Here is an 18,414-nt window from a genome sequence, read left to right as displayed (position 1 = left end):
AAAAAAAAAAAATGCAAAAAATTAGCCGGGCGTGGTGGCGGGCGCCTGTAGTCCCAGCTACTCGGGAGGCTGAGGCAGGAGAATGGCGTGAACCCGGGAGGCGGAGCTTGCAGTGAGCCGAGATCGCGCCACTGCACTCCAGCCTGGGCAATTGAGCAAGACTCCGTCTCAAAAAAAAAAAAAAAAAAAAAGAAAGTAAACTCCAGAAAGCTAAGTACTGGGAGCAAATCAGTTACCAAATGATAGGATTCAAATTAAAGACTGTAGACTTGAAAGCCAGTGCTATTTCTCTTCTTTTTAGAATATAAGCTCTATTTGAGTGGGGATCTGCCCTGTCTTATTTATTCTTTAATTCCAGTGCCTAGAACAGTGACTGACACAAAGTGAATGCTGCATTCAGTGTATCAGTCAGGATTATGGTCTCATCTGAAGTCTCCCCTGGGGAAGGATTTGCTTTTTAAACTCACTCACGTGGCTGTTACCAGGATTCAGTGCCTTATAAGGCAGTCCCTCATTTCATTATCATGGGATTCCAGAGGATGGCTCATAACATGCATCAGGGCAAACAAGGGAGAGAAGAAAAGAGACAAATGACATTTTATGACCTAATCTTTGAACTGGTATCATGTTTGCTATATTCTGTTTATTAGAAGCAAGTCACTTGATCCAGCTCACATTCAAAGGCAGGGGGAGATTACACAGATTGTGAATGCAAGGAGGCAGAAATCATGGGAGCCTTCCTAAAAGCTCCCTCCCCAACCACTAACATGCCCTTACTGCTTTTTTTTCCCCCTTTATCATGTAATTCGGCATACATGTAGGTTTCTAATTTTCTTAATTGTCTTTCCCTCTTTAGAATATAATCTCCATGAGGGCAGAGATTTCTGTTTGTTTTTGTCACTGCCACATCCAAAGCAGTAGATGTTCTGCCACATGCTCAATAAATATTTGGTGAATCCATACATGAATTTTAAAACTCACCTAGTTTTCTTTTGCTCTGACAGATTGGTGATGAAATTTTAGAGATCAATGGTGAGACCACCAAAAACATGAAGCATTCTCGAGCTATAGAACTGATTAAGAATGGTGGCCGCAGAGTTCGTCTGTTTCTGAAGCGGGGAGACGGCTCAGTACCAGAATATGGTGGGTCAAACTATGAAAACATTCCTTCCTTCCCTGGCATGACTCCATGAATTTGTCTCCAGAACGGCAGCAGGAAAGTCTTTTTTGTTTCCCCTATTCACCAGTGTCTTACCAGCCTCTCGCACCATGTGATTATTTGCCTCGCTTGTTCTGAAATCTCTACACATTTCATCCTTTTGCTTGCTTATGTGGACTGGGGCATGGCCTAAGACAAGATCTTTATAGCCCCCTTTCTGATAATCAGAGAGAACATTTTGTCTAGTCCGACCGAGAGCGAAGGAATGTTTGTTTGAACTGTGCCAAACTGTTCCTCAGATCCAATTGTTAGCACAAAATGACTATATACTCCTTTTAAGAAGCAGGAAAGCAGGTTTCCTGAGTGATATGTTGAGGCACAATTATTTTTTCCTTTTTGGTTACTTGGTGTCTTTATTTAAGAGGCATGAAATTTTGAGAGATTTGGGGGCTTTGCTCACCTCCTTTATGCTCTGTATACAACAGTTCTCCATCCCCCAACCGGTCTCTTACCCCAAATCAGACCAACTGAACCCACTACTATCAAACAAACAAACAAAAACTGTTAATATATTAGCCATAATGTTTTTAAATGCTAAAGGATGAAATAAATTCCCAGTGCTCATCATGAGGGAAACATGTGATTATACCTTTCCTATGAGGAAAGCCAGGTTATACATAGAGTTCCTTTGTCATATCTTTAGACTTGATTTGAGTAGACAGTAATGATCTTTACGTAGCTTAGTGTTCTGATGGCAAAATATTGTATATGATAATAATTATGTCCTATTTATTTGAGATTTGTGTTTAAAATTAAAAAAAAAAAAAAAAAGAAGCTATGCCCTAGATGTAGGGCTTTTTTTCCCAACCAAAGGTCTACAAAAGTTTCTATAGAAACTGTGATTGAATGGTCCCCATATACGTTGGTCCCCTTTATTAGGGATTTATCTGTTATCACCCTCTTTTCTGAAAGTCATTCTGCACAATTCTCAGTTGCATTTTGGACTTGATATGTTTAATTCAGATGCAGCTCAAGGAGAAGGGTAGCTCTTTGGAGGGCCAGCCTTCCCAGGTGTTGGACATTTGTACAGGTGCAAAATACGAGGGGTCCGAGGTGCAGGGGGAGGGTGGGTATTAGACAAGGCCCCATAGACATGGCCAACCACAGGGGAAGTATTTTGACAACATTAAGATGCCGTGGCTGTGCACTGTACTAAACTTCTGACCATTAGGTGTGTTGATACCACTGAAACTGTGTAACATTGTCTCCCTTTTCTGTCTTCCCTATGCTTCTGTTGGATGTGATATTTCATTTGAGAGTCATCGTCAGTAACCTGTGTACCTTCTCAAAACCTATGTCTGTTGCACTGAGGATGAAAATCCAACACTAACAAATGTTCTTTGGGCTAAAAATAAAGATCACTGAAATACATGGTTTTCCAAGAAGGGTTGAACCTGCCAGGGTTGTGCTACTGTAATGTCTCCATGCGTCACTTGGACTAAATCTCTCTAATTCCATTGATTAGACTCACAAATGGGTTATAATATGTTAAGTTCCAATATTTTTCTGACCTGATTGGAACCTGCTTCTCTGTGAGGCTATTTTTGTAATGAGTTTTTTGTACTTAATTTAACTGCCGCGGTCTTTGGTGGGGGTGGGAAGGGATTTTGTTCTTTTGTTGTTTATTGTTAATGCTCTCCTATGCCAGTCTGTCATTGTTCCAGTTGTTTGAAAAAAACAAAACAAAAAAGGATGCATTCATTGTCTGGGTTCTCCAGTCACCTTGTGGCTGTCTAAAAATGTCATGTTCCAATTGCGGTCTCTGCAGCCTTATTTGAGTGTTGCCTTAGACTGTCTGACTGGACAAATAAACTCTCTTTGCCCTATGTTAACAAATGCAGATTTTTTTTTTCTTTCCTCTGTGTTATAGGGAATCTAAATGTTCAACTTTTTCTCTTTCTCTCTTTCTCTTTCTCTCTGACTGTTCTTGGTGCTGGGCCCTCCCTTCCACAGCGATGATACCTCCTAATATCGCTGCATGTATGAGAAATGAAAAGCTCGGGGAGGCTTGCTTCTACCTTATGGGCCATAATCAAACTACGGTTTGTAGCTCAATCAATACTAGGTGTTTCTGTGCTGTGGCCTAATTTCCTCATTGCTTCTGCTTAGCTCTGTTTTGATATGTTTGGCAATTCATTCTGAGCACCCTGCGTTCTTTGAATTGTAAGTACAATGCTGACCCTGTTGAAGTGTTGCCCTCCCTTGTCTTAAAAGTAGGCATAAGAATCCAGTGGTGATCCAAGTACCTTCGTGTATCCAAGTCTTCAAATGACCTTTGTTAAGAACCTGTTTTTTGTTCATTCTTGTAGCCAACCCAGCATTTAGAAAGAATGAACTTTGTATCATGGAGCCCTGTATCATAGGGCTTTGCTAAATGGGAAGATGAGATTTCCTGCTTGGTCAGGTATCTCTTAGCAAACTACAGTCCCTGGGCCCCATCCTGTCCATAGCCTGTTTTTGTAAGTAAAGTTTTGTTGACACATAGCCACGCCCATTACTTTTGTGTTGCCTGTGTTTTTATACTACAGTGGCAGAGCTGAATAGTTGTAACAGAGATGGTGTGGCCCAAAACACCCAAATTGCCCTTTAGAAAAAGTTGGCTAACCCCTGCTTTTGGCTTTTCACTTGCTTTTGTTAAAAACCCACTCTAGGTTTTGGGAAGTTGTCATAAAACAGGTTAATTACTAAATATTGACCTTGTTGGCTCATGAAAGATCCTTAAAGAGCCCCAGTGACCCCTTAGTCTCTGACTGTCATACGAGTCTGCCCTCCAGACTGCAGCACCTTGTTTCAGGCGCTTTGCTTGGAATCGTGTCATGTGGATGACTTGTTGGGTTTTGTTGCAACAAAGCATCCCAGCTTTGAAAAGAGCTCTCCTCAATTCAGGACACTGCCTAAAACATTTGCACTGTCATTTCAAATATTGAATAATGATAAATAGGGGCCATTATGGGCTACCCTGCTTTTAAACATATAGAAACCTTGATGTTATAGGAAGCAGCCCAGTGACTCCAAGCTCTTAGATGTCATTATGACTACCTCCCATATCATAAAGAAAAAGTGCCTCTAAACTGAAAATTTTATCTGACCTCCATCCAATCTCAAATGTGTACCTAGCAGCTTCTCTTCCCCTCCCTTTTATTCTCTTCCCCTCCCTTTTATCTATCAGAAAACACCTTTTAAAAACAGTTCCTTATTTTTTAATGTATGCAGAAGTAGAGAAAGTAGTTGAATAATACAGATAGAACAGTTTAATGGGCCTTTGTGTACATATCCCATTTGCCAGTCATCAACATCTGGCCAGCATGTTGCCTCTGTAATCCCCTTTGCCTGCTAGGTAGCCTGGATTTTTTTTTTTAAATAGAAGCATACTTTTGCATATGGTAAAATGCATAAATCCTAAATATATAGTGCAGTAGATTTTTTCACTTCTGTATGCACCCATTTAATCACCACCCAGATAAGATGTAGATGATTCCTGCCCTACTCCAGAAAGCTTCCCAGGTGCCCCTTCAGATCAATACCCTAAATTATTTTTAAGTAAATCAAAACAAGTATTCTTTAAAGCAAAGAATATTTTCTTGGGGGTGGGAAAGGGGTGGGCGCAGGGGAGAAGGGTTGGGGGGTGAGAAAGGAAGAACAAGGGATAGCTACAGAAGAAATTTTGATGCCTCTGGACAGACTATTTGGATTGTGCCTTTAAAGACTAAATCATGACTGATTTTTGTCAGTTCTTTAATGATCTATGTCTCGGGTATGGTGAACATTCAGTCAGCTAGACGTTGAAAGCCACAAGTACTAGTTTTTAACCCTAACTACGTGCAGTTATCCTTAAATTAACAAGATTCAGTTGGCTTTGAGTCTGACTGCTTTAACAGTTGTTTGCTTGTTGTGACTAATGAGGTCTCGAGTGTGGGTGGGAGCGGGGACAGGAGCCGAGGGACCCTCATACCCAACTGTTGCTCTCGTTTATTTTCCTGGCAGACCCCAGCAGCGACCGCCACGGCCCCCCAACCGGTCCACAAGGTGTTCCGGAAGTGAGGGCCGGGCCCGACCGCCGGCAGCATCCGTCATTGGAGTCCAGTTACCCACCCGATCTTCACAAATCATCACCACATGGGGAAAAGCGGGCACACGCAAGGGATCCGAAAGGCAGCAGAGAGTATAGCAGACAACCCAATGAACACCACACCTGGAATGGGACTTCGAGGAAACCCGACAGCGGGGCATGCCGACCCAAGGACCGGGCGCCGGAGGGACGGAAGGACGCGCAGGCCGAGCGCGCGGCAGCCGCCAACGGCCCCAAGAGGCGGTCCCCAGAGAAGCGGAGGGAGGGCACCCGCAGCGCCGACAACACTTTGGAGAGGAGGGAGAAGCACGAGAAGAGACGAGACGTCTCTCCGGAGCGGAGGCGAGAGCGGTCACCCACCCGCAGGAGAGACGGCTCCCCCAGCCGGCGGAGACGGTCTCTGGAGAGACTCCTGGAGCAGAGGAGGTCCCCCGAGCGCAGGAGAGGGGGCTCGCCCGAGCGCAGGGCCAAGTCTACCGACCGGAGGCGCGCGCGCTCCCCCGAGCGCAGGAGAGAGCGGTCCCTGGACAAAAGGAACAGAGAGGACAGAGCCAGCCACCGAGAAAGGGAAGAGGGAAATCTGAAACAGGATGCCGGCAGAAGTTCCAGACATCCCACGGAGCAGAGAAGGCGAGCTTACAAAGAATGTAGCACCGACCTCAGTATCTGAGACGCTGAGTCACATTCCAACCTTTACCGTGTCAAAGGTTCTAAGAGGAAAGTCACAAACGTGAAATTATTTAGTTTCTTACCTAATGAAGCATCTGACACCTGATGATCCTATCAATAACAACAAACATTTTATGCATTTGAAATCTTATAAGAAAAAATATATATGAAAAGTATTGTGCCTGATGTATCATATTAAAGAAAGTATTTTTAAATGCATACTTTTTTGGAAATTATTTGCCAAATGCTGGCCCAAAGAGATATAAATTTTGTTTCTACGTAACCTGTAGAATCGTCAAGAATTGTTCCCGTTTTTGAGCAATCTTTTTCTCTCCTGGTTAAATGGGGCTGTTGATCATTTTCTCTAAGGGAATTTATTGATTAAGTTTAATTAATTTGATATAGACTGTTATGTAGTGATATAGTGCTATACTGTAGTCGGCAGTTTTTCTTAAAAGCAAAGAACAAAAAGGCAAAGTTTTATTTGTAAAAGCTGAGGACCCTTTGGGATGGATTAGATTTGCCGATCCTAAAAGTAAGCAAACTGTATGACAAGACTACTACTGCAAATGAAGGATATTTATAGCTAAACTGCGTAGCACAAAGACGTTTTATATTGTGAGTTATAGTTGGTTCAGAAAACAGTTTGTACTCTTCCTGGCCCAGGAAGGCACAGAGACAAAAATGTCGGCCATCTTTACCCAAATACAACCCAAGCACAGATAGTCAGGTTCGTGAGCATCTCCAGCATCTAATTAAATCTCATTGAAGGCAATGCCATCACAGCTTTGCTGAATTACTACAAGGAACAGACAACAAGCATCTTTCATGCTGTCTTGTCTGATCGGAGGCTGAATAGTAGATGGAACGGGGGACAGTGTGCCTGGTGTGAGGAAGACGTAAGATCCCCAATTTGGAAAGCATGCCCCTCCCCCTTTTAGTATAAGCCCATAGTTGCCCTTGGCCAAATTGGGGAGGAGGGAATGAGCCTTGGTGGAAGGAACCTCTCTGTTGATATTTAAAGAAGTGGGGGCTGTGGGTATTCATAGAAATGCCAATTTCACTTTGAAACCATAGTCCAAGTCTCTAGGTTGGTAGAAGAGAAAGGAAGTGGTCCCAGTTGTTCTAGATCAGGTTGGGAAACTTCTGCCTCATGACTCTGTCCTTTGAGTCCTTTGGACAGCAGCACAAAACATAACAATTTTTATTTTTAAACAGACCCATTCTTTTTGACCCCACAGGAGCTGTGGTTGGGTCGGCCGTAGCCCCGGGATGTGGTTTAAGTGGATTACTGCCTAGCTGAGCCAAAATGTTTGCTTGTACCTGTTGGACCACTACAGCAAACTGCTGCTTACAGTGCATTGTGTATTTCCGTAGTACTGTTTTGCATTTTCCATACAGACAGAAAACTTTGCAAGTCAATCACTGTTGTTCCCATGGTACTGTAAGAAAAAAAAAAAGGAAAAAGAAAAAAAAAAAGAAAACCAGCCAATCATTGCGTGTACAGAGCTAAAAATTGTAATTAATAGAGCCTGTTGGGAAAAAAAAGAAAACAGCTGTTGCCTTTTTTCTTGTATAAAAGAGAATTTATGACAAAATTTAGCTGTGAGGAATGTGATATGTGTTTATATTTCTGAATATGGAACAAATTGATTCATGGGGATATATTTTAATGTAAACTAAATCAGGTATGTAAAGTTGTTTTAAAATGGGAGACTATATAAGTAATTCTCTAGAGCTTTAGTTGGTTTGAATATCATCATTTCCTCCATGGTGAGCCTGCTTGTGAATTATTAAGCACTTGTTTGCATTCTCTGTTCTTCACTCATTTATTTCTTACAGTGTGCTATGGACTTAATGCTCTTTCTGTATTGATGAAAAGCAGTATGTGGGCCAATCTTTTTATAAAACACTATGCATATATAAATATTACATTGTTCATAGCTTTATTTGACTTATGGGTTTATACATAACATTAGAATGAGTAGCTATAGTTGTGTGGACATTTATAAAACAAGTTCCTTTCCTGGAACAGACACAATATACGTTCTGTAGCTAAAAAGGAGAAAAAGTCTGTGAATGCTATTTTTATTATTAAAGTTTTCCATACAAAGCATACATTGAGCTGTAGTAAGGCTGAGGAAGAGTACAACTGAATAATGATGTTCTTTTTCATCAAGTTCCTAAGAGCCGACTTGGAGATTTTATTCCCAAGGCTCCACTGCTAGGATTCTTCTCACTAGTTCTAACAAAATCTGTGATGTTAAATGACTGATGCTCTCAATTGTGGTCCAGAGTTTTAAGTAAATGAAATCAAGGTGGATTTTGGGAATATATCCTGAAGTTAACATCTTGATGTCCTTCTTGTTGTAAGATGATTTTTGACATTTTAAAATCTATGTGCTACCCACCTGGGCTTGTCTCAATCCGTGGACTTTTTGGTGTGGCAGTTTCACCTGAATTCCACACATCAGATTTGTTTGGAAATATTGTACTGTACAGGGACTATGCATTAAGCAGAAAGATATAGTTTTCTTTGAACTACTGTAACCTTAAATTGGAAACTGATTCTTGTGAGCCTACTTTCCTTAATCCTGCCCTCCCTCACTTAATGTAAATGTCTTGATGAGAGATGATGGATGAGTATTTTGTATGATGAAATCAAATGATTTAGGAATTTGTCTCCCTCCATTACACAGTTGATGCCTGAAAGAATGTTGGGGGGGGAGGACTCAACACCCTAATTGTATTTTTTAAGTTTCTTTTGTGAAAGATTTTTTAATGCATTTTTACTGTAAAAATACATGGAAATGTATGCATTCCACAATCACTATTGCTTCTGGATTGCTATCTTCCTTGTCTGTATGTTGTCTCAAATGTATCAGGGTCAAGTAATCAATTGAGGGCCCCTGACTCCAACTTGACGAAATGCCATTATGTTGAAAGAGCAAGACCTACGCCATTGCAATAGCATAGTGCCTTGCTACTCGAAGTGTTGTCTGTGGACCAGCTGCCTCATCATCACTGAGGAGCTTGTTAGAAATGCAGATTCTCAGCCCTACTCCAGTCAGAATGTGCATTTAATAAAATCCTCAGCTATGCAGCATGCACATGAAAGTTTAAACAGCACAGCACAGTGTAGCATAGAACCCTGGTAATAAACCCTGCCAAGCTAAGAGCTTCATCACTTCTGGTGTGATTGTTGGGCACATTCCTTAACCTCCCCTGAAGACTCCATTTCCTCATCTATAAAGGGACATACTTCACAGAGCTAAGAATAGATGCACATCTTTGGCAATCATTAGAGTCCTCAGTAAATGACACAATTTTTTTTTTTTTTTTTTTTTTGAGGAAGATTTCTGCATGACAATGAGTACTCCTTTTCTTGTCCTGGCTTATTTTTCAAAGAAAAAAAAAATTTTTTTTTTTTTTTGAGACAGGGTCTCACTCTGTTGCCCAGGCTGGAGTGCAGTGGCATGATCGCAGCTCACTGAAGCCTCAACCTCCCAGGTTCAAGTGATCCTCCCTGCTCAACTTCCCGAGTAAATGGAACTAGAGGGGCGTGCCACCATGCCCAAATGATTTTTGGTATTTTTATAGAGATGGGGTTTTGCCCTTTTGCCCAGGCTGGTCACAAACACCTGGGCTCAAGCAATCTGCCCAACTCAGCCTCCCGAAGTGCTGGAATTACAGGCATGAGCCACTGTACCCATAAGAAAAAAAAATTTTCTCCCTCTATTAAAATGGGGAGGAAGGCCTTTTAATTATAAATAGTATGGTACATACTATTCAACAAAATACTACACTTACCATTGCTGAGGAATATGAAACCAAAATGCTGTGCTGTGAAAACTGAGACAAAGTCAGCTCTAAGTCCAACTTCAGGAGGTAGATATGTGTGTGGAATTAGACATACTCCCAAGTCACACTAGATACAAAAGTTAACCATTCACAAGTGACTTAACATGCATGTGGGTGAATCAGGTGGTTTTGAATAATTTTGCAGCTTCCTTCACACATTTTTTGGGTTGTTCCTTTCTATGACTTAGTGTTTGGGGTTTTCCTCCAGAACCTAAGCTCCTGGGCATTCGAAAAGCATTTTGTTGAATAGTAGGCCTTCCTCCAATCCGTCTCCTTTGCTGTATTTTGTTTTGTCACCAAGATGGTAATTATGAACTCTGCTCACTTCCCTAGTATCTCCTTTATTAAAGATGGCGTCTCAGAGTGGTCCCTGGCTTAACCAACAGTTGAAGCTGTTTGTAAAGCCCTTATATCATGCAAGTTCTTGGCCTGCCATAAATAGCCACACCAAATGTGCAGAGACTCAATTATGCCCTCAGGATTTTTCCAGCTGGTGGGCAGTCCGAGACCACCTGTGGTGGCCTGCATTAATCGTAAAAGGAAAAGCCCTTTCAAGTTCCTCCAGGTGATTTCTCCTATGAGGCAACACCATCAGCATCGTGGATGTTTAGCACAGTAAGATTCAAGTACTTTGGCAATAGACATCATTGGAAGCTTATGTGAAGGGAAATGCCCTCTCCGACATAATTATTTGGGGTGTTTTTTGCAGGAGTAGATCTTCTGTGAAAAATTTTTGACTACTTCCACCCACCCCCAAGTGATTTTTTTTTTTTTTTTTTTTTTTTTGAGGCGGAGTCTTGCTCTGTCGCCCAGGCTGGAGTGCAGTGGCCGGATCTCAGCTCACTGCAAGCTCCGCCTCCCGGGTTCCCGCCATTCTCCTGCCTCAGCCTCCGGAGTAGCTGGGACTACAGGCGACCGCCACCTCGCCCGGCTAGTTTTTTGTATTTTTAGTAGAGACGGGGTTTCACTGTGTTCGCCAGGATGGTCTCGATCTCCTGACCTTGTGATCCGCCCGTCTCGGCCTCCCAAAGTGCTGGGATTACAGGCTTGAGCCACCGCGCCCGGCCCCAAGTGATGTTTTTATGCATTGTGGTCATTGTTATTGTCAGGGACAAGAGGAGTGTGGCTTTACTTCTATTAGTGTAGATATTAGGTGTCCAGTGGATCCAAAGCACAAGATCTCTTTGCAAGTACATGTATTTAAGCAAACTAGTGATAACTGTTGAATTATACAGTAAATACTCAAGTATTGCACGCAACTGCTACCGTTGACTGCATCACCTTTCCACCTAACTGAAAAGTCTTTATTGTCTTGTCCCTGGAGGGAATAAAGGCATGGTCTTCACAGCTGAGAGCTCTAAACACCACTCCATTAAGTACTGTACTTTATATTTATCCTAAATTCTCTTTGGTCTCATAAGATTGTAGAATTGAAGGGAAAATAGCTCAGAAAGGCTGCTCATTCCTACATGTGTAATAGGCAAGGCTTGCAACTCTATTTCTCATTTTCTCAACACATTTATTGACAATCAGCTCTGTGCCAGGTACATGGTGGGGACTAGAAATGTCTGGTTCCTCGTCTCAAGAGCTCGTAGTTGGTGGGGAGAAGACAAATGCTTGCAAACTGCATACCAAGCAGAAGCACAGGGTCCTCTGATAGCAACTAGTAGGAGATTTAGCTAGATTGAAGAGGTTATAATTCAACTGAGGCCAGAAGGAAGAGGAAACTAATCAGTGAAAGAAGGAACAAAGTGCAGGCTGAGCAAAAAGGCGAGGGACTGTGGCCTAGAAGGGAAAGGTTGCATGGTGAAGGGAATAAGGGTTGTGTCAGGCTGGCCTTGTTCCGGATTATAGACTTCAGAATAACAGAAGACCATTGAAGAGTTCTAACAGGGCCTCTGGTGAGCTGTGTGTGTGTTCAGGGAGGGAGTGGTGACCAGCTCAGGTTTAAGCTTGAGAAAGATGCCACACAGCACCATGGGAGAGCAGACTTGGAGAGAGATGGAAAGAATCCAGTTAGGCACCGGGGCTGTCCAGGGCAGCAACTGTTACCATGAGAACTCTCCTGTACCATGCAGTTCTCATAGTTCAGATGTTCCCAAGCCCATGTTTACCTTCCTCTTACTAAAAGTGTTCATTTTATTTCCAACCTAAATCCTTTGGCTTCTCTTCCCTATACCTTAATTAATACATGCAGAATACTTTGTACCCAATTTCTTCTGTTAGATAAGGTCCATCATTTACTATTCTACTGGGTTTTCTACAGGTTTACAAATTCCCACCTCACTAGCCTTTTTTTTTTTCCAGGTCCTTGTTTCAAACCTAATCTTATTTTCATTTTTTTTTTGAAGTTGACCACATCTTTCTCAAGTTACAGAAGCCTGTCTATGTATTATCCATTCTTTGCTAGCCATTCCCCACTTTTGAGTGTGAAGAAAGGGACCACTCACTCCTGAGATACCCCATTTTTAAAAGCAGTGTTTTTATTTACAAAACAAACATTTATAATATGAATGCATATTTACAATAAAAGATTCAAGCATTTCAGGAAAGTATAAAAAGTGACATTCTTCCCTACACCTGTCAATCCCAATCCACAGAAATAACTGTTATTAGCAGCTTGATTTGTGCCATTTCTACTCTTTTTCTACATGTGTGTGTGTGTATATATATAACTGTCTGGGTATGTGTATGTATATATAGTTTTTATGGAAAAATGGGCCATTAGCCCTTACTATGTTATGAACTGTTCCTTTATCTTACATATTGTGGGTATTTCTTCAAGTTAGGAGTATGTATGTATATATAGATATACACACACACATTAAAATAAAGCCGCTTATACCTCACTCATTCCCATTTTCTGTCCTTCTCTCTCCCCTACCCTTGGATTAGCTTCCTCACGGTTCTCTGCCTTTTCCCTATGCCACCTACAGATTCCTCTCCCTGTAGCAGGCAGAGCGCCTCTTTTAAAATGTCAAGTGAAAGGTCAAAGTCCTTAGAGTAGACTCTGAGGTCCTCTGGGATGGGGGACCTCTTTTCCTCTCTGGCATACTCCCAGCCTTAGGGGCTTTGCTCTAGCTGGTCCACTGCCTGGGACTGCTCTTTCCCCAGATATCCATGGCTGACTCCCTCTCTTTTTTCAAATCCTTGCTCAATTGTCATTCTTCACATGCATCCTACCCTTATCACCCTATTTAAAATTGCAAGTTGGTTCCCGCATTCTACTCTTTTCCCCACTGCGACACTCAACACCTTCTAACATGCTGTGTAATCTGCGTGATTACTCGTGGTCTTTTTTTTTTTTTTTTGAGGTGGAGTTTCACTCTTGTTGCCCAGGCTGGAGTGCAGTGGCGCAATCTCAGCTCACCGCAACCTCCGCCTCCCAGGTTCAAGCGATTTTCCTGCCTCAGCCTCCCGAGTAGCTGGGATTACAGGCATGCGCCACCACACCCGGCTATTTTTGTATTTGTAGTAGAGTCGGGGTTTCTCCATGTTGGTCAGGCTGGTCTCAAACTCCCGACCTTATGTGATCTGCCCGCTCAGCCTCCCAAGGTCTCTATTGTTTATCACCTGTCTCCTCTATAATCAGGACCAGCTTTGTGGACATGCAACCTGTGCAGTCACACAGGGCCTTGCACTTAGAAGGGCCCTTTGCTTGATTTAATGCTCTGCTCTCGGTGGTCTTGAATTTTCAGTAATTTTTGAATAAGGACCCCCCACATTTTCAATTTGCACCAAGGCTTGCCAGTTATGTAGCTGGCCTGTTCTAGAATAAGTTTCTTCATTAAGTTTCACGAGGGCAAGAATCTTTGTTCTGAATCTGATGAATTCCAAGGTCCTGGAGTAGCGCCCAGTACATAGTTTGTATACTCAGTAAACAAAAGTATTGTGCTGTCTCTAAATAGCTACATATTCTAAAGTTGACCACAGTTTACTTAACCAATCCCCTATGGACATGCAGTTGTTATTATAAAAACACGCTGCAGTGAACAACTTTATACTTTAAAACCTGGTACGGTTAAGTGGTTTGTTTAAATAGTTTTGAAGGGATAAACTGTGACTCCTAATCCTTCTTTGTTTCTGGTGACACCGATGTTACTGAGAATTTGCATTCTTTTATTGGGAGCAGCTGTTTTTAGCAAAGTGCTTGCAGTCTGTGGGACCTTTTCCCATCAGATGAGAGTTACCAGGCTCAGCAGAGTCGCTAAACCAATGGTTCGTACCTTGGGTGCACACTGGAATCACCTGGGGAGCTTGAAAAGCACTGATGCCTGGGCCCACTTCCAGAGATTCTGATGTGGTTGATCTGGGTGTAGCCAGGGTTTATAAAAGGCCCCAGGTGATTTTAATAGACAGCCATGCCCTTGTCCATTAGCTTTAACCCCATAGCCTGAGGGGGATTGAATGCATCTGCATTGCTTTCTCTTTTCTTCACAAGGTGTCTATGCTTGCCTTTTTAAGGTTGCAGTGATGAAGCAGCTCAAATAAAAGATGGTGTGAGATTATTTTCCCAAAGTAAACCAAAAAACTTTCCTACTTGTATAAAGTTATTAGCCAAATATAAACATAATGTACCTGTATATAGCAATTGTGAATTCTGTTTTACATTCCTGTCACCACTGAATTTATTCACTAATAAGGATAGATGTTCTCAAGAACAGGTCAGAAACACCATCATTTAACCAAGATTAAGCTATCGTATTTTTTCACTTAAATTTTTTCACTTAAATTTTTTTGAGAAATATTTTACGTTCTTATTTAAATAGAACGTGTGGTATGTTAAAACTTAACAAGAGAATATTGAATAGTTAACAATCAGCAGTCATGAAGAAGGAAAATTATTTCTAGTAAGTTCTTAGTTTCCAAAGTATGTATGATATCTCTGCCCCCATCTCTACCCACAACTAATTTTAGCAGGCAACTTTGGGGCTGAGAAATAATTGTGTTATGAGTGAACATGTGGAATGTGTTCCTATGACCAAAATAACATACAAACCTTAACATTTAGGGGAAAAATATTCTTGGGAAAATGCTACCGACAAAAAGTATCATTTACCTAGAAGCTCTAGTGTTAATGTAAGCAACTCTAGCATTGGTCCAGTCCAGTGACCCAGAAGGTACCACTGATATAACCAGCCCTAATTTGGGACCAAAGGAGAAATCAGGAGTACATTTGAAATAGTCATGAAATCTAGAACTGGATAGTATCCCTTTTTTATTGGCTGCGGAATGTGTCAAGCCTAGTGAAAATGTCATCTGTCTCTCCAACCCATCTATTTGACAGTTCTCCCTATAGCCACCCCTTCCAGGAGGAATTTTATGAGGCAAATTTTCCACTTATCCCTTGGAAATTATACCTTAGATGACCTTAACTCACTCCATTGTCTTCTAAAAATATAAATCAGGTCAAAGCAGTTTGTTAACAAATATGTACTGAGTATTATTTTCCAGGCTTGATGCTGGGCACTCAGTGTCAATAAAACTGCAGCCTTCCTGAAGTTCAGAGTCTGCCAGGAAAGACACACATTGAATAATTGAGTTAAATTGTGGTAAGAGCTATGGAGTGTATGTATAGGTGCCCTTGAGTGTCTACAATTGGAGTACTTAATCTGGATAGAAGAAAAAAAGGAGGCAAAAAGGAAGAGCTCTCTCCAAGGAGAAAGCAAGACCTGGGCAAAGGCCTCATGGCTAAGTGTGTGTGTTTTATTCCGGGAGTGGAGGGAAGGCCCATGAGACTAAAGATCTACCATAGCCACAGGGGAGAAACAGAAGCAAGAACTGAAATGTAGCTGTGAACCTTAGGGAGAAAGACTGCCTATTCCCACAGAGGGAGAACGGAGAGACCAAAAAAGCTATTTAGAGGGGACCAAGTGACCCTCCCCATTGCTAAAATAAAAAGCAGTGAGAACAACCCACATTCAACATCTGGATCATCCTAAAACCTCTTAGAATTACCACAAACTATGTGAAAGGAAAATGATGTGCTGGTCTCCTTTTTACAAAGAAGCAAAGATTTTATTTATTCTTCCTACAAGAGCCAACAAGTGGGTTCTAGAGAACACATTTGGGCTGGGAGTGCCTTTGTTTCCAGTTGCTTTCTTTTAACTGGTCTTATTGGAAACTTGTAACAGGGGAATCATTTCCTGTAGATAGATGGGCAAAATTATTGTGCACTGTCACAGGCCCTGTGAAATCACCCCAGGAGTCTGGCTGATGATGTTTTCTCCCCTCAACCTATTTCAGTTTTATTTTTGAAATCTATTTCATGGGGGTTATTTTTATCACTTTGGTGTATTTTGTCTGGATTGGTTTTGTTTCACTCTTTATTTTTATTAAAAATGTATTCCCTCTCTCTTCCTGGATTCCATTAAAATGGATGAGAAATTCCACAGGCGCATGCCTGGATAATTAAAATGTCTCAATCTTTGTTCCTATTAATGAGCTTTACTTTGGATTTTGAGGAAACTGTTCTTTCTTCGTGCCCCTCCCCTACTATGTCATTGATGGTTACACTGAAACAGTGGGAAATGGTCTGGTCCATTTATAGACTTTAGACCAGAAAGAAGTCCATATTCTCTACGATTTTTTGCTACTTTCAGCAGGGGCCAGATGTGGGTATCACCAAGAACATGATTCAGGCTTTGAGAAGACTAAGAAGAGGAGTTGAGACAAAAAGAAAAAGAAAAAACAAAAAGCCCTTAGTATTTTGTTTTACGATGCAAGTAATGCTTACTACATTAGTTTGGTTTTTTAAAAAGTCCAAATAGTGTGAGATAAAAACTCTTAACCACTCTCTTCCTCAATTCCAGTCTCTTCCCAGAGCTAACCACTGTTGCCATATTGGGGCTCTCCTTCCAGACATGTCAGGATATCTGCTAATGCACAAAAGCATATGTGTATGTGTGTATGTTTTTTGTCTGTGGGGTTCTAAAATACAAGTGCGTAATAATGTACCTATTGTTCAGTGGTGTTTTCTCCCGCTTAATTCATCTTTTGAATCTATGCCTTTTTTTTTTAACTGCTGAATAGTATAGTCATCCCTTGGTCTCCATGGGGGACTGGTTCCGGGACCCTCTGCAGATACTAAAATCTAAAGATGCTCAAGTCCCTGATACAAAATGGTGTAGTATTTGCATATAACCTACATCCTCCCATTTACTTTAAATCATCTCTTAATTACTTGTAATACCTAATACAATATAAATGCTATGTAAATAGTTACACTGTATTATTTAGGGAATAATGACAATAAAAAGGTCTGTACATGTTCAGTAGACAATTTTTTTCTCAAACATTTTTGATCCACAGTTGGTCGAATCCACAGATATGGAGGGCCACCTGTATTCTATAGTGTATTGGTCAGCTAGGGCTTCCATATCAGAATACTAAAAAATGTGTGGCTTCAACAACAGAAATGGATTTTCTCACAGTTCTGGAGGCTGGAAGTCCAAAATCAAGGTGTTGGCAGGGTTGGTTTCTGGTGAGGGCCCACTTGCGACTTGCAGATGGCCACCTTCTCACTATGTCCTTATGTGGCCTTTTCTCTTTGTGCATACCCCTGGGGTCTCTTCCTCTTCTTGTAAAGACACCAGTCTTATCATATTATGGCCCCACCTGTATGACCTCACTTAACCTTAACTGCCTCCTTTAAAGGCCCTATTTCCAAATACAGTCACATTGGGGGTTACAGTTGCAACATATGAATTTGGGGGGTAATTTAGTATATAGCAGATAGTATATATCTCCTATACTTTAATACTTTGAACTTTGTCTGCCATGGGATAAATTCCTTTACATTTTTTCTTAGAAAGCTTAATATAGTATGATTTTGCCTCCTTGGTCTAAAAGTGATTAAGATTTCCTTTACCTCTGAGGGTAGGGGGAGGCAAGAGAGAGGAAATGGAGATGAGAAGGGAAGCGGGGAGGGGGGTGAAGAGATTGATTATTTTTGAGGCTGATATCCAAGTACGCATTCTCAATAGCCCACAGGGTTTTCAGCTGCTTCTCTGCCTGCTAAACTACAAAGTGGGAGAATTTGGCATTTGAGGATGCAAAGTTGGAGGAGGCAGGCAAGGCCAGAAATGTCCTGTGTGGGATGCAAGCCTTCCTTGAAAATTAGCATTGCCAGTGGGAAGCCTGGGAAGATTTAAAAAGCTCTGGTCCCCAGGCAGACACCCCCAGCTCTCTTTCCAGTCACTATGCAGACTGAGTTGTCTGGGTGAGTAGAGTAGCATCCAGTTACCAAAATTCAGCATTCACCATTTTGTGCATCTTTAAAGGACCGTCTGTGCTGGCTCACCCAAGTCCCCTTATGTCATGGGAAAATCTGAAATTCTTTTGGATGAGAGTAATGGCTCAGGTGGGAAAATCTGAAAATATTTGTTCATTTGGATCAGAGTAATGGCTCAGGGAAGACAAAAACTTTTTTTTTTTTTTTTTAATAAATCTACAGGGGCTCTCTGGATATGTGCAATTCTAGAGAGAAATACTCTGACATCTTGTCTAAGCTAGTGGTTCTCAGGGGCAATTTTGCCCCCAGGGTACAGTTAGCAATATCTGCAGACATTTTCATTGTCACAACTTAGGGAAGAGG

The 18,414-nt window shown here is 41.5% G+C and overlaps 1 protein-coding gene across 20 annotated transcripts in view; it reads left to right on the top strand.

Annotated features, from left to right (window-relative positions):
• The window catches only part of MAGI1 (membrane associated guanylate kinase, WW and PDZ domain containing 1), a 691,563-nt gene extending 682,775 nt beyond the window's left edge, over positions 1-8,788 (top strand). For 11 of the 20 annotated variants that reach the window (XM_033210363.1, XM_033210366.1, XM_033210365.1 and 8 more), the window contains 2 exons: positions 1,005-1,143; positions 5,204-8,788. In XM_033210363.1, coding sequence (XP_033066254.1) covers positions 1,005-1,143; positions 5,204-5,958 — 894 coding nt within the window. In that variant the 3' untranslated portion in view covers positions 5,959-8,788. Of the gene's footprint in view, positions 1-1,004; positions 3,056-3,172; positions 3,262-5,203 lie in introns of those variants that run through there. The other 9 variants (XM_033210371.1, XM_033210370.1, XM_033210368.1 and 6 more) reach the window with 3 other exon arrangements.
• The last annotated feature ends 9,626 nt before the right edge of the window (positions 8,789-18,414 follow it).

Source organism: Trachypithecus francoisi, unplaced genomic scaffold, assembly GCF_009764315.1.
Source record: "Trachypithecus francoisi isolate TF-2019V2 unplaced genomic scaffold, Tfra_2.0 Lachesis_group0, whole genome shotgun sequence".
Lineage (NCBI taxonomy): Eukaryota > Metazoa > Chordata > Mammalia > Primates > Cercopithecidae > Trachypithecus > Trachypithecus francoisi.
Note: the sequence above shows the minus strand (reverse complement) of the source record. Positions and strands in the feature narration are given on the sequence as shown.